The sequence below is a fragment of the Odocoileus virginianus genome, chromosome 12 (genome assembly GCF_023699985.2).
Source record: "Odocoileus virginianus isolate 20LAN1187 ecotype Illinois chromosome 12, Ovbor_1.2, whole genome shotgun sequence".
Classification (NCBI taxonomy): domain Eukaryota; kingdom Metazoa; phylum Chordata; class Mammalia; order Artiodactyla; family Cervidae; genus Odocoileus; species Odocoileus virginianus.
The window spans coordinates 61,354,507-61,378,836 of record NC_069685.1 but is presented as its reverse complement, the minus strand read 5'-3'; the positions used below and the strand labels follow the sequence as shown (position 1 = coordinate 61,378,836).

The 24,330-nt window shown below is 44.7% G+C and overlaps 1 protein-coding gene across 3 annotated transcripts in view; it reads right to left on the bottom strand.

Moving 5' to 3' along the window:
• Positions 1-1,453: 1,453 nt before the first annotated feature.
• Positions 1,454-24,330, bottom strand: part of GRK3 (G protein-coupled receptor kinase 3) — a 114,416-nt gene continuing 91,539 nt past the window's right edge. For all 3 annotated transcript variants that reach the window (XM_020894212.2, XM_070475477.1, XM_070475478.1), the window contains 8 exons: positions 19,552-19,618; positions 19,010-19,110; positions 18,262-18,328; positions 17,448-17,543; positions 13,871-14,033; positions 11,251-11,387; positions 8,813-8,926; positions 1,454-7,680 (listed from right to left, as the gene is read on the bottom strand). In XM_020894212.2, coding sequence (XP_020749871.1) covers positions 7,519-7,680; positions 8,813-8,926; positions 11,251-11,387; positions 13,871-14,033; positions 17,448-17,543; positions 18,262-18,328; positions 19,010-19,110; positions 19,552-19,618 — 907 coding nt within the window. In that variant the 3' untranslated portion in view covers positions 1,454-7,518. The remainder of the gene's footprint in view (positions 7,681-8,812; positions 8,927-11,250; positions 11,388-13,870; positions 14,034-17,447; positions 17,544-18,261; positions 18,329-19,009; positions 19,111-19,551; positions 19,619-24,330) is intronic.

The window sequence follows — 24,330 nt, the reverse complement described above, 5'->3', positions numbered from 1 at the left end:
AAATCAACTCTATGAACAGCATTTATCCACTTTCCAATGCTATCCTTTAAGAAGAAAAATGTAGAATCCAGTCATTTGGGGTATCTGTAAATCAGGCAAAATGTCTCCTTGCTGTGACCATCTGCCTCTGTCTCCCATTTCACCTGTTAGGGACGAGTTAATGTGGGCCCCTAAGCAGACTTCCCCTCGTGGGCTTTGCTGATCAAGTGCATGTCCAAAGCTACGTGCATGAGCAGAGTGAAGCCTCAGGGTTTCCCTGGAGATAACCAGCTTGAACAACTCGGACTGAAAACCTTTTTTCAACCTCTGGTACCCAGAATGGTTAGAAAGCGGCCAGGAAAAGATAGCCTTTCCTTTAGTTCAGCACATGGTTCCTGCCCAGGTAAACCAGCAGGAGCTCCGGGTTCAGAAGGCACAGCTTGAGGGGGAAGATGACATAGAGGAGATCCTTAGGCCATGTGGGAGCAGCCCTGGGCCATGCGGGAGAAGAGATTTCCTTTTCGCTCTCCAGGTACAGCCGTAGTCCCTGACATTTACCCCTGGATGGAAACTTGGAGGATGTTTTTGGCTAGAATGGCCCTTCAAAGTCATCTAATTCAACTCTCTTAGTTTAGGGATGAGAGAACAGAGGACCAGAGGCTGCCCGGTGACCGTGCTGGGAATAGGGTCCCCAGGCTGCTCCCTCTCCTCCCGGGTGCCAAGGGGTGACCGGATCTCTGCAGCTCTGAGCAGTGGCCGTGGTTACCTACTATGTCAGATCAAGGGCTCCGCCACCAGGATGCCCTCTGCCCGTGATGATGCCCACGCGCCCCACAGCTGGGGCTCCTGGCGACTGTTTTGTGAGAGATTTTCAAGTTGGCAAATACAAATACACTCCATGGGCCAACTGTGATGGCCATCTTTCCTGAACCAGTCAGGGACAGGTGTTTCCAGCTCAAGCAGAGAGGTATCTACCCTACCCTCGACCTGTCGGCCAACAAGCAGGCATGCCTGTGGCTCTGGGGCCACCACCTCCTTAAATTTCTGGCTTAAAGTGACACACGCCATGGGGTCTCTCCGCAGGTCTTTGTGGGAGCAGGGCTGGAGGAGAGGCCTTAATGTCTGGGAGGGAAGCCAGGGTCACCCTGAGAGTACACGCAGGAGGCCTGGCTGATCTCCTAAAAAAACTGGAAACAAGACGGACCTCTCGGCTCTCCCAGACTCTTTCCTGGCGCCATGCCTTCCTCAAGCAGGTTAGTCTCCCAAACCCTGACACTTGGCTGTGCTCCAACAATCCTTGAAATTGGCAGAAAAAACTTGTTGGCAGTTCCCTTCCTATAATAAAATCTGCCGCTGCGTGAATTTCCCCCCAAATCAGGATTTCTTACAAACGAAGTCACCTCCTGATAACCGAATAGCTTGATGAAGAAATGTAGTTTTTAGCTGGGTGGAAAAACAGCACACCAAAGTTAAGTCTCTTTGTATACAGATCCTTTTTATTGAGGTTTATATAAGTAATTTATCAACAAAGAAAACCAGCGTGGCTGCCCCCAAATGACCATGAGAAACAACGATACTAACCGACGGTGACACGCCACGCACGGGACAGGGGACCTCAGACCTGGCCCAGCATCTCACATGGGAAACGATTTCAGACCGGTCAACACACACTAAGAGGTGGCTGTGACCTCACCTGGCACAACTGATGGGAAGAGAAAGCAAGCCAGATAACAGGTGCAATCTTTAGATTCATAATATCCAATTCACTGACCTCTTTTGGCATAGCGATGCATGAGAGAAAACGGATTTATTTCTTCAAAGGTGTTCCCCTTTGGCCACAAACAGAACAAATCTGTGACCATGGGGATGGTTATGCAGCAAGGGACACAAGGAGAGAGACATGTCGGCGTGTGAGGACGGACCCCCTCACCCCTCATGGGGACCCATCTTCACTGTTTCACGTGGACCCCTCAAAGGTCTGCTCGAACATAAGACCTCTTGCAAAGTTTTAACAGTGGACAAGCCCATTTCCCAAGTCATTTTGACTTGGCGAGATGGGAAGAGTCATGTTCAAAGGAGCTGCTCCCAGAAGTGCTGCTTTTAAACCCAGTCGGCTGTTTTCTGAAGAACGTGGAGGAAGAGGCTTCCGTTTAGGGTGCTGATGAATCAGGTGCTACAGTCAAATCTTGAGGCGACGGCAAGACTGGTTGGGGGATTTGGCACAAGAAGAGTCAGAAGTGACGCTCTGCAGGTAGACTTCAGCTCCTGAAAGCTGGCCATACAAGTACCTACCTGCCCTGCTTGCTGGGGCCCCTACGCGCCGCTGTGAAATCTACATCATGAGGAGAGGACACCAACATGCTTCTCTGAAGTTCTTCTATGGTGGAGCTGGTCTAGAGGGACGCGTTCGGGGAACCTGTCCCCAAGCACAGCGCCTTCAGAAGAGGTAGATGAAAGCAGTACCTCACGGCAAGTTCACGGTCAGGTGTTACCCAAGAAGTGCACGTGCCTGTCGGCACAGGTCTGAGGGTTTGGCTGTTGTTGAAAAAAGTTTGCAGGCCATGAGAAGGGATGTCCGCCCCACACTGCTATAGGCTTCGCTTCAATTTTATTTTGTGAACAAAACAAAATGAAACAGAAAGGAGTGCGTTTTCTTAAATAACAAACTATACAAATAAAAAGGAGCAGAAGCAGTTAAGAAATGTTTTTGATGAGAACAAAGAGAGGGTTCAATAAATAATATAAAATGCTTTTGTGCTAAAATAGAACTCTTGTTTATATATATATATGTATATGTAGTTTGGCATCTTAATGTTACCCAGAAAAAAGCCACATCTGTTAGTTAAAACATAGAAAAATACAAACAATAAAACTTAAAAAAAATGGCCAGTGCTTAGCTTATAAACCATATATAAAATGTACATCATGGAATATATCAACTAAGAAACAAGAAGTTGAATTTCAAGTCCTTTGAAATATGAATACATGATTAGAAATATTTCTCCATTCCCTACCCTCACGAGAGACATTTTATGTTAGGAAAAAAACTAAAATGGAAGCATAGTTATCAGTTTTTCAGAGATGATTTTGCAATTTCTTAGGTATAAGAGAGTTTACTGTAAGAACATGGGTTATTTAAGTCTAAAATGAAGAATTAAATTTTTCCTATATATGGTTTTGACAAATGCATATTCTGTTAATCCATTTTCTGTAACGTGCATTTTTTTTTTTAATAAAGGCAATTTAAAATTTGGGGTGCTACATTTATCAGGAAGTGCTAACCCAGCCATGCCAGTGAAGTGGCCGGTCACTCGTGTCCCCACTGCCAGAGCTGAGCGTCTCTGTCACCCTTTTGTCAGAGAATGGCTCTCTTAAGTCTTCGAGGATGAAGGAAATCTAAAGGCCATTATGATTCGAGGAAACCAAGAAGTATCATTTTAGAGTTCAACTTTCATTCATTCTACAGTAAATTTTTAAAAATGTGGCCTGGATACAAAAATCCTTATTAACCTGAATTTAAATGATTAATTCTTTAAAGCTTCTCAAGTCAACCCAATGCAGGAGGAAAATCATGTTAGAACTTTAGAGGGAAAAAAAAATGTTCTGAGAAATTCAAACTGTTAGAGCGCACTGCGGCTGGCTCAAGCGGCACGCCTCGTGTCATCGTCGGGGAATCACAGTTAACTGCAGCGCTTCTGCGGCCCCGTCCCCACCCCACCTGCAGGGCCGGGCATTGAGAGCCACCCACACCGCCACTGGCCCCCTGCTTGGCTGCCAGGCATGCACAGCCAGACGGGCAGCAGCTCTGGGCTCCGTGGGCCTTCCCCAGGGCTGCTGGATGACAAACAGGGGCAGCCTAACGTCCTGGTGGAAAGCGAACAGCCTATTCTAAGTCTAGCAGCTCCACAGTCAAAGAGACCAAGTCTTACAAGAGTTACTATTCAATTCCTCTTCTTCTAAGAGGAGGACAGCCCTGAAGCCCCAAGTTTAACTGTAACTTCCCTGGTCCTTGATGGTGTAAAGAGATGAGTTTTTACTAGCAAATAAACTCCTTTTTCTCTTTGCCCCACTTCTACCAGGACGTCTCAGGATCTGTCACAGATCTGAATGAAGGCTGCTGACTCCTCTCTGCCATCCCCCAGCAGGTGAGGCGTTCACTTTCCAAGTATCTCTGAATGACACACATACATTTCCCTGAATGTAGGTGAGAAAAATTATAACTAATTAAATCACGCAAGAGAAGTTTTATCTTACACCGCCACATTGCACATTTTTAACAGATTTACGTCGAGCGAAAAAAGTCCAACTTTGAGAATTTTCTTTTCTTCTTGATGGGTTAAAATTCTGAAATATCAGAAAGGTCAATTCCACAGAAAAAGTCAAACATTGTATTGGATTCACTAAACTATAAATTCCAAGTGAAATTTTAAAAAAAATCCTCGGGGAGGTTGCGGGGGGAACACACTTTGATCTTCAGAGTTAAACTACACTGTCAATTGGTCAATGACATTTTTTTAAAATGACCAATGAGGGTCTTCAAACAATTGTTGCCAGGGTCTGTATGGAGTATTTCAAACTGCAAATCAAGGCAAAACATTGCTTTAAGAAGGTCGTTGTTTGTGGCTGTTGCTCTATTTACTTCTCCAGCTTTGTTGCTGTCTTTCTTGAGCAGAATGCTATCTTTCTTCTCTTTACATACAGAACTTGAAGTTGTCGTGTCTGTGAATTGACCAGTTAGAGGCACAGGTAGTGAAACGTTCTCATTAGCAGTGAAACAACAGCTGATTTCTAGCAGTTTTGCTGAAAAATCATACTTAAACATGACAGAGAGGGAAAAAACCATGAGCGCCAGTGACATAAGGGGATAAATGCACCAAGGAGAATGTTAACAGGCCAAAAAAAGAAATAAATAACCTTAGATTCTCCCAAGCTTCTAATTCATTTCATAGATGTCACACAGCAGCGTAATCAATTTTTAGGCTTTGCTTTAATGATTCCTTTGCTTTATGAATTCAAGACATTAACATAATTGTATAAAAATATCAGCTTCGACGATTTTCTCGAACATTAAAACATCCCAACCATATAAATCTAAAATAATGATAGTACTTGTGCTCAATTCTGTCCTTTTGAACGGTCCAAACGTAGTTACAGCCAAACATGAAGACCTAAAACAACCACGTATACCAAGTCTTCTAAAAACAACCGACTTCTTTGGCCATGTGGGTACCAAGTGCTGGCACAGAAGGGTCCCGGAAAGTCTTCCATCTGGCAGTAGAGACACGTACCCCATCAGAATGGCTGCACGAATGAGTTCAGGAGGAAGACTGGCCTCTCTGGGGCTGTCAAACTAGACCCCAACACAACCCCACCCTAAAAAAGCCACTCATCCTAACCTCACAGGGTACTTTTAATAAGTGACATCCACATGACACTTCTCAGCCCTGTCCTTATCCATCCATCTTGAGTTGAGGGAGTTTACTTGGAATAAATCTGAGGCAACAGAGCTCTTGGGGTGTTTCCAATTCATGTTTCTTTTCCAAAGGGAAGATGACCTTATGTTCTGGTCCAGAGCTTAAATGATGTTTTTCAGAGATGCAAACTGGCATAGCTGGTGCCCTGGGTATGCAATGTTGGGATGCTAAGCCCAGACCCTTGAGGAATTCCTGTACCTTCTCCAAGAGAGGTTGCATCTCTACTCTGTCCGGCAGAGGCGCGAAGCTCAGCAATTTCTAAACTGTAATTTACTCATCTCTGAACCGTAAGTGCTGAGCACACACGAGCTTGCAACAGAGCCACTAACACCACCAGTGACAGTGACGGACAATCACTATGGGAAGATGTTCACTCGTCATGAAGTGCTTTTCCACCTCTGTTTTTTTGTTATTTCAACTTTTTTTTAAAAAAAGAATTTGACTACTCTTCTTCCCTTTTACATCAGGAGAATCCATGTAAATAGTAGGCCCCAACTTCTACACTGCAAACAGCAGAGAGCAGAACATGTATATTACATTCCAACTAGCAAGTGAGATAAATAGTAAACCTCGCAGTTTCTTTTCCAAGGTAATTTCTATGAAACAAAAGGCTCTTTCAGTAATTATCTTCCCAAACTCTCAAGACGTCATTTCGTTAAGAAGGACTGAGTTTCCCAGTGAGCATGGCACACGAATGTAAACACAGAGATTTGGAACCACTAAAAATATCGAGGACAGGATACAGATAATTACGATGTCAAGTTATTTATATTGTGAGTAGTCGACTTGGAAACAGACAATGAAAGTGCACTAAGAATAGGACAAATATGTTGACTTTGAAAATTACTGTTATTATTTTTAGTCTGATGACACGGAGGACATCACTGGGAAACACACTGGGTTTTAGAACCCAGCATTTATTTGGGGCCTGACACCAACCCCGGGGAGAGGACGGCCACTGGGACCCAGCCATTGCTGTCACAGGATGGCCCATCCGGGCCTGGGATCATTAATGACAGTTGAACGACAGCATAAGTTCAACATACACAGTTAACCCTTTCTGGCACATTCATCTTCGGCATTCCTTTTTCAATAAAATTCATTTTAAGTTATACTAAAATGTCAAACACAGTTTCTTTCCTTGACCCATTCATTACCGAGATGCTTCCTGAGGTCAGGCAGAGGGAACCAGAGGTGCTGGGTCACATGACCGCTTCTGTCCAAACCCAAGACAGGCGTCCCCCCAGGCGGTCCCGGGCACTCAGACATAGGAAAGTGCTGTGGACTTGGAGGGTTTTGAAAATGGCTATTGCCTTGAGATGTAAACTGCCACTGCCTCTCTTGTAGAGCCACTGCGAACCTTCTGAAGATCTGTGGTCTGATGCCTCTGGTGTTGACTGCTCCCACGCCCTCAGAGACGGGGGTGGGGTGGGGGGCAGGGTCCTCGATCCCCAGCTGCCTGAGCTCCCTGTCACAGGCAGGCTGGTACCCATGGGTAACCCTCTAAGAAAACCTCTGCAGCTTTCAAGCCTGGGAGAACAAGAGACACCCCCGGGGTGGTCTGCCATGCCCCCGCAGCACAGAGCAAAGACAGTCAAACCCAGAAGTGGCTGTTGATGGACAGAACGTGGCAGTGCAGGGCAATCTGAACAGCAGACTGCTCGATCCCATCTTAGCAAGTCTGAGATACGCTTGCTAGCGGATGTAAAAAGTGCCGCGATCAGTAGGGAGCATTTCAAGTTCTAGGTTCACCCATAACCAATAGAAACGTATGGCAAAGAAGGAGAACTTCATTTCTTCAGTAGTTTCGAGGACAGAGAGATGCGATGGTGGCAGAGGCCCTGAGGAGGGAGGAGGCACCCCCGAGCCTGACGGTGGTCACCGCTCCTAGCAGAAGCATCTCGGAGTCCTGGCCCCAGCCCAGCCACAGAGCACCCCGGAGGGGAGCAACTTTGTCCCTCATCCTCACACTTTTCCCCAAGGCTGCACTCTGAGGACTGAGCAGCCCACGTGGACTGCCCGGAGGAGGTGCTTTCTCCTGGGACCCTCTCCATCGGTCAGGGGTTCAGAGGCCGTTGCTGTTCCTGTGGCAGAGAGGCGGCTTTGAGAGTTCCACGACGGCCGAGCGGGATTTGTTGAGGAACTTGGGGGCTCGCCGTAGCAGCCGCTGGGCCTCCGTGAATGTCTCTGTCAGCTCTTTCTTCCACTGCACAAACTCTGGGTCACTCTGAGGGCAAACACACGGAGGGGAGGAGCTGGGACAGGGTCATGACTCTGCTGACACGTGGAAGCCTCTGGCCAGTCCAGACGGCCTCGGAACACCCCCCCAGGGAAAGCATACCCCATGTCCCTCCCCTAGGCCAGTGAGGAAGCAGGGAGGCACACAGAGACTGCCTCCAGGGGCCCCTTGCTCAGAGGAGGGACCACGCCCTTCAGAGGAGCCTCGTACGGCCCCACTGGGAGACGTGCTGCCTTGACTTTGTAGAGCAATCACCTGTGATCTCTGATGTCTTATCACAACTTAAGTCTAGAAGATGAAATATGAGGAGCTGGCTTTTTCTGGCTGAGCTGCACAGCACATGGGATCTTAGTTCCCCAACAAGGGACTGAACCCGCGCCCCTGCAGTGAACCACTGGACCACCAGGGAAGTTCCCAGGGAGGAGTTTTCACAAATTTAAGAAACACCTTCCCATGTGTTATGATGTCATGAAGTAATTAAGCATATGTTTTACTATCAGCTATTGGTCTATCTCTCTAAACATGCTCTCTCTTTACACATACACACACACCCCACACACACCCCCCGCCCCAGCAGAAAAGTGTTGAAGTCACAAAATAAGCACATCTTTGTATCTGCTACTACTCTCTTTCTCTAAATATGCTCTTTTTTCACACCTCCACACCCTCCCTCAATATCTCAGGAGGTAAGTGTTCAGGAATTAAGTCTGAGCTACGATAGAACTTCGGGAAAGAATAATGGCATTTCCCTGCTCACAGTTACTTGGGGATCTTATGTTTATTTAAACACAAACCTCAATTTAAACATGCTTAAAGAGCAGAGCAGATCTGGGAAACTGTGGAACAAATGCAATTTGAAGCCCCTATTAATTACTGGATGGTTTCCAGAGAGGGGGTAACCACGTTATTTCCTGTCCTTCCTCCTGTCATCTTCTAAGAACACTTCTTTTAAAATAATTGTTAATTTGCCAAAAACTTGTGTCTTCTGACTTTCTTGCTAAGTTTGTGAGTGATAAAGCATGGACGAGAAAATGTTACATAAGCAGGCAGGCATCTTTGCTGAACATTTACATCACTGTTGTAACCTTCACCCCTGTGGAAAACACAAATGAAGACTCACCTCACACTGCAAGACAAACTGCTTCCCTCCTTTTATCCTCAACAAAATGCACTTTTTGTCTTTAATCTGAGTTTCTTCCACAGACACAATCTGTTCCATTGTCAGTAAATTTTGCTGTTGGTAAAAATAAAAGATGATGAGTTACTTCACTTATTATTGCGTGAATTTTTAAGTTAATAAATCATACTGAAAACTACCAGCTCAGATAAGTAAAGGAAAAAAAAAAAACAGCCATCTTTCTTTCTTTGACGATATTCTAGAAGTGGGAGAGAAACGACTACAAGAGAAATGTACAAACATTCAAAATATCTCAAAGAAAGCTGCAAAGAGAGAAATATCTCTATGAGGCAGAAAGCAAAGCTGTTCCCTCAGCACAGTACTGACGTGAGGATGAGTGTGGAGCACGCACCTCTCCGGCATCACACACTCCCCTGGATGCAGTCAATCCTGCTATGAGGGAACAATGATGCGATGCACATGATATGCAGGAGCCAGAGCGGTGGCACTGGCTTTGAACCCACAGCTCAGGAAACGTTTGGGCATGTTAGCTTGTAAGCAACTGCTATTCTGATCATATCGAAATGATGCTATAAACACAGGTGATGTGCTTAAAAGATGGTCCCTCTGGGTCCATGGCATCATTGCTTCTGGTAAATGCCACAGTGCCTCTGAGCACCTTACCATTTTATGTTTTTTGGGGTAAATACTCCAGGAATCCTAAATGAAAAACAACACCATCATAAACTCACATTTATTTTCTCCTGACTTAAACTTAACGAATCTACCCAAGCACATGACATAGCTTCATGAATCGACACTAAACATTCTCTTAAAACCAAGGTAATTTATCACATCCAATGGTAAGCAAAATAAGATTATCTTTTTTTAGTATTCGAATATTCTGAAAAGTGAGATAATCTCCTTTCAATGTGTACAACAGTGACTTACTAAGGCCACTCACTAACTGCAAATAAACATTATATAATGATTTATGTATGGATTAACACTAAAGTGTATTATAGAATTACATTCTGCAATGTAAAAAATACACATGTAATATTATATAAAATATAATTATTTACACACATTTTATATGTGTATTTTATATTACACAATATTTACTAGTACCTGAGTTATAACTGCGGATCCTCCCAAAGAGTTTTCTTAATCTCAACTCAGATCCTGGCTGCATTAATTTTTAGAAGATGACTTCTATGGCACTAGTAGTAGTGAGAAGATCCTGCTCATTTGTAAAGAATGTGGTCATACTCAGGCAGCAGTCACTCACAATTAAATGGCATCTTCACCAACAGGGATTTGCAAAACCCATTCCAAAGCCGAATACACCAGGTGTGGGCTCACCACTGGTGGGCTCCATGACCCAGGCAAGGGGAAGCCGTACTCCGATACACCAGCTACATTTTTCAGAGTTGGGACCACTGTCCTGCTTATGATGGCCAACCTCCCCTCTCCAAGAGCAGAAACCCTTCCACCTGGGCCACTCCTTTCCAGGGACATGAGCCCCTGGCTCGTCACACAGCAGGCATCTAATAAATGCTGCCCAGCCTCCTACAAGTGGTGGTGGGGATCAGAAATTTCTTTCTTCTCTTTCACAAACATTAGCCCTTGAAAGGACCTTACAGGGCTGCCATATCTGTCTTCCCGTCTAATTGGATGGAGCCCACTTCTGGTCTTCCACATAGGCGCAGCAGGACAGGAGGGCCAGGTGCTCTGACCTCGGTGCCAAGCCTCTCGGGCTACACCAATGACCGTGCTTCACCTGACCCTGACTCGGGAAGGCCTCATCACGGAGACAGGCAGGCCTTGGTTAGAATCACTCCTCACCCAAACCTGTCCCTGGGGCCAGGCCTTCCCTCTCTAAGCCCTGGTTCTCTCTTTATAAGGGTTGGGCCTCTAAGGGTGCTAAGCAAATTAAATGTGTGTGTGTGTGTGGATAGCACCTGACCCAAGATAAATATGCAAAAACTGTAGTAGTTGTTACAATTCCTTTTCTTTTTTAATATTAATTTTTACTGGACTATAGTTTGCTTTATATTGTTACCATTTCCACGTCTCACCTCTCAACAGATGAGGAAACTGAGGTTCAGTCAACAGAATGTGCTTCTGAGTCCCAGAGACACGAACAGTGTGTCTGAACACCTCTGACTCCAAAGTCCCAGTTTTTGTCCCCTTTTGGGATCCACCCAACCGCTCTCCAGCCTTCTGCAAACCTGCCTGCTCTGACTTCCCTGGATGGCACATTCTGTTTTCAAGCGGTACCAAATCTTTTCTTGCTTCAGAGGAGTCTGAGAGTATGAACATGAGAAATCTCACATACACAGGTTAGAGGAGACACACAGAGTAGGGAGAGCTTTTACAAACACGCCAGCGACACAAGATCACCATGGAAACGTGCTCCGCCCCCGCTGCAGACTTACTCGCGACTCGCCCTCTCCTCTCCACTCAAGTCTGTTCGGAAAGAGGTAAAAATAGCGGCGCTGCCACTGGGTCAGGAAAGGGTTCCCCAGCTTCAGCATGTACCCATGCATGATGCAGTCTCTTCCCAGGGCGTAATCTGAGGCACAGAACACAGCGTAGCGTTCAGCAGGGTCGGAAACAGAATGCCCTTAGGCTTCTCAGAAAAAAAGAATGACACGCTTTCTGGAAAAAGAACAAGTTGCTATAAAGAGAACAGTCCATAGAAATCATTACTTTTGCTTTTAAGCACATGAAAGAACAAACTTCTTCAGCTCTCTACTCACATATTAGATGGCTGTTTCTCCCTATTCTGATAAATTCAAGATGCTCCACTATCACTCTGAGTGGGTAAAAGCTTGTCTGCTAACTAGTTTTTTCATTATGCAGGGTGACAGTTGGGGAACAGAGGGTGATTATACTGTGCCTAAAGTACCTTTGCTTTTACATGGCATTGGGGTTCTCCCTTTAACCGTCTATTAAGAAGAACAGCAGAGAGGCGTCTTTGTCCAAAGAAACCAAAGTAACACAAGGATCAAAACTATTCTTTCTTCCACTTAAGGTTATAATTACCCTTTGAACATGTGGTTATGTAGAGAGACCAAGCTAATTCGGGCTCATGCCAAGTTCTGATTACATTTTTACAGCAAAGTATTGTCTTGAAAAAAAGGTCAGTTTTAAGTAGCTTGCTTTGCCTTCCTTAGAGGCTTTGGTGATCACACTTAAATCATTCATTCATTCATTCATCACTCACTCATTCAGCTATGAAGGGAATGGATGCGTAGGTGCTAGGCACAGCGGTGAATAAAAGAGACAAAAGTCCTCGCCTTCAGGGAGCTAACACTCTTAGTTGGAGATTCATGTAATAAATAAGCAAAACCCATGTTGTATCACATGGACAAAAGCAGGAAAGGGATAAGTGAAAGAGGGCATGGCCGGAGGAGGGTTCGTGGTGATGAGGTACGGTTCATGGAGTTGCCAGTTTAATGGAAAAGGTGTCTGAAGTATACTTAAAGTGTAAGTCTTCTATTTTCACTTCAGAGATCTAAGCCTAGACTGTATTTTTGTGTAAGGGTGACCTCTGAAATATTCAACCAAGATCTAGTTATATCAAAATTACTTACATATATTTGAAGATAAATTTATTGTTCTGCTAGATGTTCTAATTGCAGCTCTAGTTAAAAGGCTACACTTCAACAAGGTCATTAAAATATATATTTTTGTTTTCTGGGTCCAATCTGCTAAGATTCTAGTGACATCACAGGTCTCCCTTGAGCAAACTACTGAGGCTGCAATTTCCTGTGTAAAATCCATCCCAGCAAACGTGGTCGATAGTGATCTCAGCGGCCCCACTTCTCTAAAGAGCAGCTTAGAAATAAAGCCCCTTCCCCTGCAGAGTGGAGGTGGACAAGGGTAAAGGGCTGCCATGCTCCCTCGGTGCAACTCAGGTGACTTTCAGCCAAGCAGTCATTCATCCTGGGATGGAGGACACTTTTCTAAGTAGGTGATAAATGCTACTAGGAACAGCCGACAAGACCCAGGAACCCTGCATCAAGATGCCCCAACCAAGGCAAGCTGTTCATAGATTGAAATGATTTCTGATCATTCTTACTATATGTTAACCTCAGGAAGGTCTTTGCTTAGAAGTAAAACCAAAGATATCTTAATCACTAACCACAACAAGTTTAAATCCAAAATCCATAAAGTCTTAGAAAAATCAAGACTGACAATATTTGGTGAATCAAAAATGACCAGTTTATTTAATACTGGATGTGATATATTTTCCTTTGGAAATCCTAGTAGGCCACTCAAACACGGCCAATGACACTATGGCTTGGTGACTCTTTGATGCTGTTTGTAATATGTATATACTTGTGCCTCTGGACAATAAACATGTCTAATAATAAACATGTCTAATAAGCATCTCACGTGTGGTGAGTCTAAGCTCCTCACTACCCTTTTCGGGGCCCAGTGGAAAATGAACATGCAGGTTCCTTGTTAAAAAATTACTGAGAACGTCAGGACGGTGCCAGCAGAGTATTAGCCGGGGGTGGGGGTGGGGGCGGGGGCAGGCCTGAGGACGCCACACGGGCAGACGCCCATGAAGCGGGCCCTGCTCCCGACATCATCGTACTTACTCTTTAAAGGAAAAAAGCTTCCAAATCGGCTCTAAAACACTCCAAGATAAGAAGGCAAGAGTACTGACAAAATACTGCTGACAACCCCCATACCTATTACATGTGTGTGGACTACAGACTTTGAAATATCAAGAATATACATATTTACATATGCACGTGTAACTGAATCACTTTGCTGTGTTCCTGAAACTAACACAATGTTGTAAATCAACTATATTTCAATAAAAATTAAAAAATAAATAAAATAGATAAAGACAAATGACTCTGCAACATCATTTCATGCTGAACACTCCCAGGCCAGGTAAAATTCAAACAACTGATGGCATTCCCCTCCCCCTCCCACCACTGGAAAGGACTTTATGACCCAGATACCATTTTCTGCTTTACCAGAGATCTTGGAAATCCATCGTATTAGAAATACCTTGAGACACACCGGCTATTTTACCTTCTTCGTGGCCAAGCTGCTTATTTTTAGCTCTCTTCCTGGCCTCGATTTTATCCGTGTCTGCATTCACTGCTTCATAAACCGTTTCTGCCACTTCCTGCTGCCAGCGCTCAGAGATCACCAGAGGGAAGTTCTTGTAGAGTTCTTGGTCGCAATCAAGAAGCTTGTTATTTTAAGAAATCAAGACATGTATGATTTGACATGCTTACAAAGGCAACAGATTCCAAAGCACCGTAACTGTGTGTGGGAAGATAATGAGGCGACAGGCTATAACCATTAGGAGACTACTTCTCAGCTGTCATAAACCTCTGCTGACGACCGTCGAGCAGTCAGGCGTATACTATACAACACAGAGAACATAGCCAGTGTTTCATAAGGACCGCAAACGGAGTAGAACCTTTCAAAACTGTGAATCACTAGTAAGTTATATAATATTGTACATCAACTATACTTCAATAGTTTTTCTTAAAAAAAGAAAAACTAAACAAAGGACAATCCAACAACCGGGGTCCACCACAGGGTGATATATGATAAGGACACTTCACTTCCAACCCTGTGTCAGTCAGATTGAGGCCAATCTTCTACAGCATCCTTACTTTGTTTTTGCCAATGAAAAATTAACATATACAGGGTTTTCTTTAAAGTACTACAAGAATCTGGCAATAAAAGAAAATTTCAATTATAGTGAGGCTATTCTATTTGTGGGATTTCCAGGGGGCAATAAAGCTAAAGAATCCAGCTGCCAATGCAAGATATGCAAGTCAGATCCCTGCGTCGGGAAGATCCCTTGGAGAAGGAAATGGCAACCACTCTCATATTCTTGCCTGGGAAATCCCACGGACAGAGGAGCCTCGTGGGCTACAGTCCATGGGGTCACAAAGAGTGGGACACGACTAAGGGACTCAGCATGCACACACTTTTTATTTGTGAAAACAGGAAAACAGATCTCTGTGATTTTAGAGACATCAACCAGGGCCCGCTGCTCTCTGCCCGCCCTCCATCAATCCGGAAAGTGAGAAATACAGAAAGGCCAACAGGCTGAGTTTACCGTTCCACCCATGAACTTTCCAACAAACCCACACTGAACAGTGGGATTAATCTCAAGACACGTGACGCATTTAGGCAACTTGGCCTTTTAGAGGCGCTATGATAAAAATTACATGTAATGACAACATCTCTCTGCCAAACTATTACTCAGAGTTCTTCGTTCTTCCCCCTAAGTGAGGCTGTGCTCTGAAAGCGAGCTGAGAAAATGCTTTTTCATATCTGAGCTACAGTTTTGTGGCAGAAAGATAAGCGATCCTACTGATAGAAAATAATAGGCCTGTCTCTCAAAAGCACAGCTCTTTCTAGAAGCTTGACTCACTCACTCCCTTGCCTGAGAGGTGAGCACGGGAGAGATATTACTATAGGCAAGTCACTTAGAAGGAAAATGGAGAAAGACTGAGGGTGAGGCTCTGGCCCACAGGCCTTTGGCGCATCCCTAAACCACTGAACCACTGGACGAACCTGCATCTAGGTCCCAACGGGGATGCTCTCCACCCACCCTTATTGATCTATTACCCAAAAGTAAAGATTTCTTAGGTCAAAATGTGTACCGTTTTTCCCCTTTCTGCTCTCTTCAGATGCCCAAACCAAGCTAGGTGCTGACCTTTTGGGTGTTCTGAGTGTGAACACACGTACGTGTGTGTGTGTGTGTGTGTGTGTGTGTGTGTGTGTGTAGTGGAGTGTCAGAGCATCAAGACTGGGTTAGCACCCTGTGGTAACACTGGGACAGATTCTGGAGTCTGGCGAAAGTGAAAATACCCTCCTTTCCCAAGCAGTTGCTCTGAAACAGATGTCTCTGCTTTATGTATAAAGGGTTCCAGCTCCTGTAAGACCAGAGAGCCTTGGTCTTTGTGACTCAGCCTATGTGAAAAATGCATAAAACAAAGCCCTACCAGAAGTGAGCTGTTTTTCCTTAAAGACGATGTGCCATTTCGGCTGTTTTTTAAGAGACACAGTCTTCTCAGCTCTGGCTCAGAAGAAGCAAAACCAGTCCAACAACAGGTCTCAGAGCACCAGCCAGGAGGCGGACACAGATGACCTAACCCCAGAAGGGGACTGACAATGAAACCGCTCACTTCACGGGGGAGAAAACCAGCACTCCTGAGGCTCCCACAACAGCCCTGACTACTCTGGTAATAAGTGAGGGTCTGAGCCCAGCCTGTCTGACTCCAAAGGCCAGGCTACAGCTGACAAAATGAAAAGCATGAGAATCCCCTTTGAATACTAAAAATTTCATGGGCTCCCATGTGATATTCACTTTCTTTTAGTGTCCTTTGCTGGAGAGAAGAATGTCTGATGACAAAACTCTTCTGTGACAGCAGTGATCCTTTGAGATAACTCTGTAAAAGGGGCTGTTTCCGAAGCTGCAGGGTGGTAGTTACACCCCGACAAGTCCTGTCATCCAGGCCACAGGAGATGCCGAGCCTCTGGGCAGTGGTCGGCTGTTATCCCCAGGGAAGCCAAGGCTCCAACCAGGGAAGCGGCCGTGGCCCTCTCTGCTGGGCTGCTCCTGAGCTCCTCCGCCACCCTCCATCCTGAGAAACTGACCCCACGAGCACACCAATCACATTTATAGCTGGCTGCCTGGTAGGAGAGACCAGGAGGTTGACACAAGGCCAGGAACGCAGGCCGCTGAGAAGACACGGTGGCCGGGCGGGGGCGGCTCTCAGAGGTTTGTGGTGGTGGTGGTGGGGAGACTCGGGGGGAAGCTGAGAAAGTGGGAGCAGTGAGAACTTGACATGCAGAGACACGTTTTGACTCAGCAGCCGAAAGAGGGCGACTTTATCTCGTGACTCATCATCTCTAAATATGCCCTTGTCTACTTGGAAAACAATGATAGGAACCAAAGTTTGAAAAATGCAGAGGATGCTATATGTACAAAAAACAGTGATTATTTCACTTTTGATTGACAAGTGTGAAATGATTCATGTTGTTTGCCCTTTTCATCCTAACACAGAGAGACTGGGAAATTTGGGAGAATTAAGACGGCTGGCTCTCTGGCTTGAAGCCAGGTAATGTTTGCCATCACATGGTTGTTTCTCCTCCTTCATAATACATCTGAGTTTTCTATTAACCACCAATCTATCCAAATCAATAACAATGTGATTATTTTTCAGTTTATCAAACATGAAATGGGTGGTCAAAGAAAGCTCTCCTACAGGAGGGACTTCCACGACGGTCCAGTGGTTAAGAATTCGCCTTCCAATGCAGAGGATGTAGGTTCTATCCCTGGTCTGGGAACTGAAATCCCACATGCCACAGTGCTACTGAGCCCGCACACTGCTAACTAGAGAGAAGCCCATATGCTGCAACTAAGACCTAACTAAATAATCAAAAAAAAAAAAAAAAGCTTTTGTAGTCTCTAATTCAGGTCTTGATCTCTTCTACATTCATCAAACATGTGGATATTTATTTGTAAGTTACAATCCAACACAAACAGGCCAGTACTAAGACAGTTATGAAGTCTGATTTCAAAAAGAAAGAAAGAAAAAAAAAATCCTCCTCCTAAAATCTAGCCTCACAAGTGTACCTTGATGCCTTTGGTATCCTCTTCATCAAATGAGCCAATGTCAAAGGCGTCGGCTGCATTGACTTCCCCTCGGGGAGGGATCAAGGGTGGAGGGTACTGGAAGAGCCGGAGAAGAAGGGTTCGGTTACTCGGGGACTGGGCCATAGGGCCAGCCCACTATCCTATAAAGAGCTTGCTGTGAAAGACATCAAGGTGCCACAGTCTGTGCAGCACTCATTCAAGCTCACACAATCACAGTACAAGGTTCACAATGGCCCCAAAGGAGATGCACCCTCCACGATCCAGCTGCTAAGAGGCTGAACGCCTGCAACAGGGCAGGAGGGGTGTCCCACACCCAAAAACGCCCTGAGGATGATGCTGGCTGAACCAGAGCCCGGACTCTAGGTCTAAACAGGCAGGACTAATAGAGCATCAGTCCTCAAGTGAGTCTGTACATAAAAGAGTCCAAAGCTGATCATCAACAATGAGAAAAAGAAAAACAACAACTTTAGTTTGGGGTGTTTTCCTGTATCAGAGAGAACATTAAAAAATATCTCACAATAAGCCAAGGAGCTCATGCTGCTACCCAATCATGCTAATTCTTAAATTATGTGGGGCTCAGCTTGAAAGTATCTATAAGAGTATGACGTTTCCTGCATATTTTTTACATGTAAACGAAGAGGAAGAAGTGGTCCCAAAGAGAATGAGCTAGGAGGCAGTGCTTGGATAGAAGAGCAAGAAGCTGGGCTGTGGATGGGAGAGCCAGGATGCAGACAAAGATGCAGCTGGAGAGAGTGCCGGGGCTGGTGCCGGAGCGGGGCCCCAGCAGGAGTACCTTCTGCAGGTAGACATGCTGCCAGTCGATGCCTCTGAAGAAGTCGTGCGTTTTTAGCTCCTGTGCGCTGCGGGAGAGACAGAACCACAGCAGCAGTAAGTATGCATTCGGAAAACTAAGAAATGGTTCACAAGCGTCATCTCCTGTTAAGGACACACAGCAACAACTATTTTCAGGTCTTTAAGACAGCAGGTAAAATATGCTTCTTTCCAACCACTCAGGAAACACTGTGATGTTTAGCAACGCTTCACGCTGAGCTTAGGAATATGATCCCATATAATCAGTTACAGGGGATGCTTACCTCGGCCTAAGATAACCTAGGGTTTTTGCAGACTATCTCTGTGTTTGCAATTGTGAAAACAAACTTAACTAGGAATTGAGTTAGAGCGATCTACATGTTAAAGAGATTTACAGCAAAGGTCTACAAGTCCTGTAGATTAGATAACAGAGATACAAAGCAACAAGTACTAATTTCGAAGCAAACTACACATCTAACAGAATGGTACATGCCAAACCCCCTCATAAACTGAAGAAAACAATTTTTCCCAAAGAGCACTGCTGCTTAAGCTCAGTTCACTTGGAACAGAAGGAGTTGCAGACTCTAAGGAACACATACCCGTCAAGACACACAGCTCCTACATGATCCTCCCCTACCCACCCTGAACTGAAATGGCAGATTCTTGATACATTGAAAGGAACTGAACTGCTTTCTGGGGGGAGATGCTGAAACACAGAAACATCGGCCTACCCGCCTCCGTGGCAGCCAAGGCGCTTACTGACGTCTCGCTGAAGCAGGCCTTCCAAAAGGGACTTGAGCTCGGGGGAGAAAACATCTGGAAGTTCCACGTTCTGGGGGTGGGAGGAGGGGGACACGACTTCAAAAACGCATCTGTGGAAACACTGCCCTCACCCTCGACCAGATTTAAAGGCCATTTCTTCCATAAGGATAGTGTTAAAGAAAACTGCAGATACATCACAAGTTAACATTGACTCTATAAAGAAATGCAGGGCGGTTACTCATCACTTTGAGAGTCAATCGACAGGCTGGAGCCAGAAGAATTGGGTTTCCTCCCTCTTTTGCGTCCCAGTCATTTTGCCTTTTTTTTTTTTCTTTAGTTTTGGTCTTGATTTTTCTGTATCTTTCTCTTATTGTCTGTTAGCAAATCTTGTTATCTTCCTTGGCATCTATTTCCATTATTTTAAGAAAGCATATTTTTTTTTTACACTAGTTGTAACGGAATGAGATAGGAAAATTACAATGAGAATAAAAACGGATTTTGACTTTCTTACCATGGTGAGAGTCATTCGGTCTATCTCATGCTTATCTTTGGTTTTATGTTGTCTGAAAGGGCTGTGACTGCAGAAACAAAGAAAATTCGATTACTAGATGGTTTTGGGTAACAGCAAATACTGTTGACTAATATGACAAACTATTATGTTCCGTCACTGCTCATTCAAAACTGCAGGAATACAAAAGCCATAAACATAGACCATTTCTAGAGGAAACCTGATGATCAGGTTGACAATCAGACATATTAGGTCCTGAACGAGCAAAGCTGATGTTTACTTGAACTCTTGATACTCATGTCAGTGAAGTCATGCTACCAGAATAAACTTTAGCAAATACATTCCAAATGACAATTTAAAATATCGCTTGGAAAAAAAAAAATCAGCCAACAGGTTTTTATGAAAATGATAGTCATACACATGACATCTGTCACATTAGCATTTGAGATAATAGTAATGTTCACACAGCTTTTTTAGAAAAAATGGATAAGTCCCTCAAACAATGCAAAGAACTTCAGTAGAACCAAAACACAAAATGAACACACTCCCCCACCCCAGAACCGAGTAATTTTAAGAAATACATTCCTTTGGTGATAAGAGATACAAACCAACCCTGTGCTCCCAGACCCTCCAGGGTTCTGAGAACTGCTCACTCATGTTCTATCTAACTTACAAATGACTCCAGATCTAAGAGTCAGAGACACTGGGCTCATGTTGTGACTTGGCTATTGGCCATGAGTCATTCATGGAAACCTCGTCTCAGTCCCTTCACCTCTGCATGGCATAATACCACAAACATTACTGAAACAGTGAAAGGAACGACTGAAATAATGCATATGCTAGCAGATAAGACAATGGGAGGATATGGTGGGTAACTGATAGACATGAGACAAATGAATCTAACTTTACAAAATAAATGTCTCCTTGTAAAGATATTACTCTTACTCTTGATTATGTTTTTAAAATGCTGAAGCTAAAGTTAACCTTACACATCACTCACACATGACTCTAAAATACAACACAAATGAACTTGTCTACGAAACAGAAACAGGCTCACAGACCTAGAGAACAGACTGGTGATTGCCAAGGTGGAGGGGGGCTGAGGGGAGGGATGGATTGGGAGGTTGGCATTATAGCTGTCAACTATCATACACAGAATGGATCAACGACAAGGTCCTACTGTACAGCACAGGGAACTATCATCAATATCCCATGATAAACCATAATGGAAAAGAACAGAAGAAAACACACAAATACATGTATAACTGAATCACTCAGCTGTACAGTAGAAATTAGCATAATACTATCAATCAACTATGCTTCAATAAAATATTTTTTAAAATAAAGATGCTCCTAGCATCAAAAGAGACTAGTAAACATGCAAACTAGAAAACCCTGGCCTTATTTACTTACTTGAAAATTAAAGAAGGGACATACATGATAGGATTTTCTGGTAGTAAAGACATGTCTGCAAAATGACCAATCCTACAGATTTATTTGGGCCTTCTCTGGAGGCTCAGACAGTAAAGAATCTGTCTGCAATGCAGAAGACCTTGGTTCTATCCCTGGGTTGGGAAGATCTCCTGAAGAAGAGAATGGCAGCATTCTTGCCTGGAGAATTCCATGGACAGAGGAGTCTGCTGGGCTACAGTCCACAGGGTTGTGAAGAATCAGATACACCTGGGCAACTAACACTTTGACTTTTCACTTTCATAGGTTTATTGATAAGGCATATAAAACATAAGTTGAGGGAAGATATTACACAAAATAGTTCTATAAAACAGAGTAGAATGTTGAATCTATAACTCAATGTGATTTAGGAAAAAAAACTGCACCCACCCTTGCAATCAACTTACTGCTACTAAATTAGGTAAACTATGCACTGTACCATCTCTTGAAGAGATGATTCCACTTCAGAGTATTTATTATTTAAATATTTCAATTTTCACTTTGCACGAGAGGGGGCACTCTAATGCTTATTTTCTTTCTTATGCAATGAAAAACACATTAATTTCCATCTCTTGAAAGCCTTAATTTGGAAAAAAAAAAAAAATCTAAATAAGGTGAATCAGTACCAAGCAAACATACACTAATCTTTCAAACAGATTTTGATTGGAAATATTCTTTGCACCCTAAATGTTTCCAAGGAGAAAAAAATGTAAAATTACTGCAGTTAAAAAGCAAATGGGATAGAATAACAAATAATAATGTTATTTACGAGACATTATAATTTTTCAAAACTTGACTTGTATCGCTTTCTCTTTCAGATTTATTTTTGGCAGTACTGGGTCTCCGCTGCTGGGTGGACTTTCTCCAGTTGTGACGAGCGGGGGCTGCTCTCTAATTGCGGTGCGCGGGCTTCTCGTTGCAGTGGCTTCTCTAGGCCACTCTAGGTGCGTGGGCTTAGTTACCCCGCTGCATGTGGGATCTTAGTTCCCTGACCAGGGATTGAACGTGTGTCCCCTGCAGGCAAATTCTTAACCCCTGGACCATCAGGTAAGCCCCGGCTTGTATCACTCCTGTATGCAAAACACGGAGATATGAATATGTTCACGGCTCAAGAGAAAAGGAGCACAGACTTCTCAGTGCTCACTAAGGCCTCAGTTCGTCTGCAAGAGACACTGCTGCCACTCCCCAGGGGAGTTCCTTCACATGTAAAAGAGGGTGTGGGAAGGTCTCCCCTGTTTCGGCAAATCCTCCTGCTCTGGCTCCTGTGTGAAAAGCCAGGGCACCCCCTCCTGCTCTCGACCCTTGTGTGATGCCGGAAGCAGAGGGCTGTGCCCCACACTTGCAGAGAAGGACGGCTGTGTTCTGAAGGGATGCTCTGTGCTAAATTTAAAAACTCTTTCATGAGACCCGAGGGAGGGCTTTGCGAGGGGACTGGAGTTAAAGTTAGTGGTGCCAAAAACATTCCCAGCACATGCGCATGGTCGCTACAAACCCTGTTTGATAAATATAGCTCTCTGTGTCTGACTCAATAAGAGACGATCGGAAATGCTTGTCGGTTCTCGGGCTCTGGGGTGTCGTGTGGAGAGGGTTTGGTCTTTCAAGTCCTGATGCGCATCTGTTTCCAATGGTTCTTGATTATTCTTTGTGAACAAAACCCAAGATTCCATTTCTATTTTGGAAAATGTTAAAGAAAATCTCCGATAGTAATGATCTCCATTCTGAGGGAGGCACATGGGGCCCGCAGATCCTGTGTGATCACAGCTGCTCCCGGACGCAGCCGCTTTAAATAGGAGATGGTAACGGGTCTGTCAACAGCTTTCGACACCAGCCAAGCCCTCATGCAACATTTGGGCTGCATCGAAGGACATTCTGGAAATAGGATTTACATGTGCAGTGGCCAGATGTGGCATTGGAATTACAGAGAGTGCGAGAGCTGAGAATTTCACCCAGATGAGTTGGGAAATTGTTCAAGACATGACAAATGATGGGGAAACATACAGAGACACACACAAATGACACATCACATTCACAGTGAAACCGGAGCTCAGAAACAATCCGTTTATAAACACGAGTGATTAAAAAATCTTACATCAAAAATTAATTTTAGAATACCAAAAGACGGCACGCAACATCAAATGTGAGTTTTGAACCTGAGCCAACTGATGTCAAAATATTTATAAACATTCCTTTTTTCCCGAGAGGAGCAAACTCAGTAACCTCAGACAGAGCTCCACTCTCCCCAGACCACCCCCTGGGCTCTCCCCTCGTGTCTGACCATCAGCGGGGACAAGTTTAAGATCAAGGCTATGGTCACACCAATTGTTTCTCTTAACAGATATCTGAACTCTAGCTTGAGGGTCATGACCACAATTCTGCATAATTGCAACATCTTTGTACACAGATGCTCTCCCATATCTGACAGTCAGCTGAAGTGGAAGCAGTGACCCCACCCAACACATGGTCCAGGGACGCAAACACACTCTCCAGTCTTGTCGGCATCCTCACATTCAGGTTCCTGTCTCTTGCACCCTGCAAAATCCTTCGAGGGTGTCACGACAGAACAAGAGGTGCAGAGAAATGTTTCAGCCAAGGAGATGGGGCATGGGGCACACTGGTCAGTGTGGGAAGTATCTGATCACAGAAAACAGAAGTGAAAAGACCCTTGGTGACCCCTGGTCACCATCACTGCACAGACACGGGAAGGATGGGAAGAGACTGGTCTGCAGCGGAGTTCCTCCTCCTCGGCTGGGTGACCCTTTGTGGGGGCAGTGGGGCATCTTCTGCAGCACCCGTGGCCTCGACCTGCAAGATACCAGAAGGAGCCCCTCCCCTAGCTGGCACCACTAAAAAGTCCCCAAGCGTTGCCAGGAGCTCCTGGGGTTTGAGTACGAGCTCTGGGGAGGGTTTGGCATGAAGTCTGGTTTATTCCATGACTGACGCTGCTGGAGCTTACAGTGTGGCTGCTGGAAGCACTGTGCCCAGCTCTCTGAACCTGTCCATGTGAGACACCATTTCTAGCCGCCAACATTGTCATCTCTTGTTATCCATCCATCCCATGACCATCCTCTGGATGTCTTCCTGTCAGCCTAGACTCCCTTCCACAGGGGTCAAATCAACCACAATGCTTTAACCAAGCCTGATCAAGGACGTCACAGAGGAAGTAGCACCTTCCAACTCAGTGTTGCAGACTTGAACTGTGACCAAGGAGGACGGAATTCACTTTTTCAGCCACAAGTACACTGTTGGCATAGAGTTAACAACTGGACCCATCCTTGGATCTTATAAAACAGGAGTACATGGCAGACTATCCCTAGTCTATACGTGTGGACATTA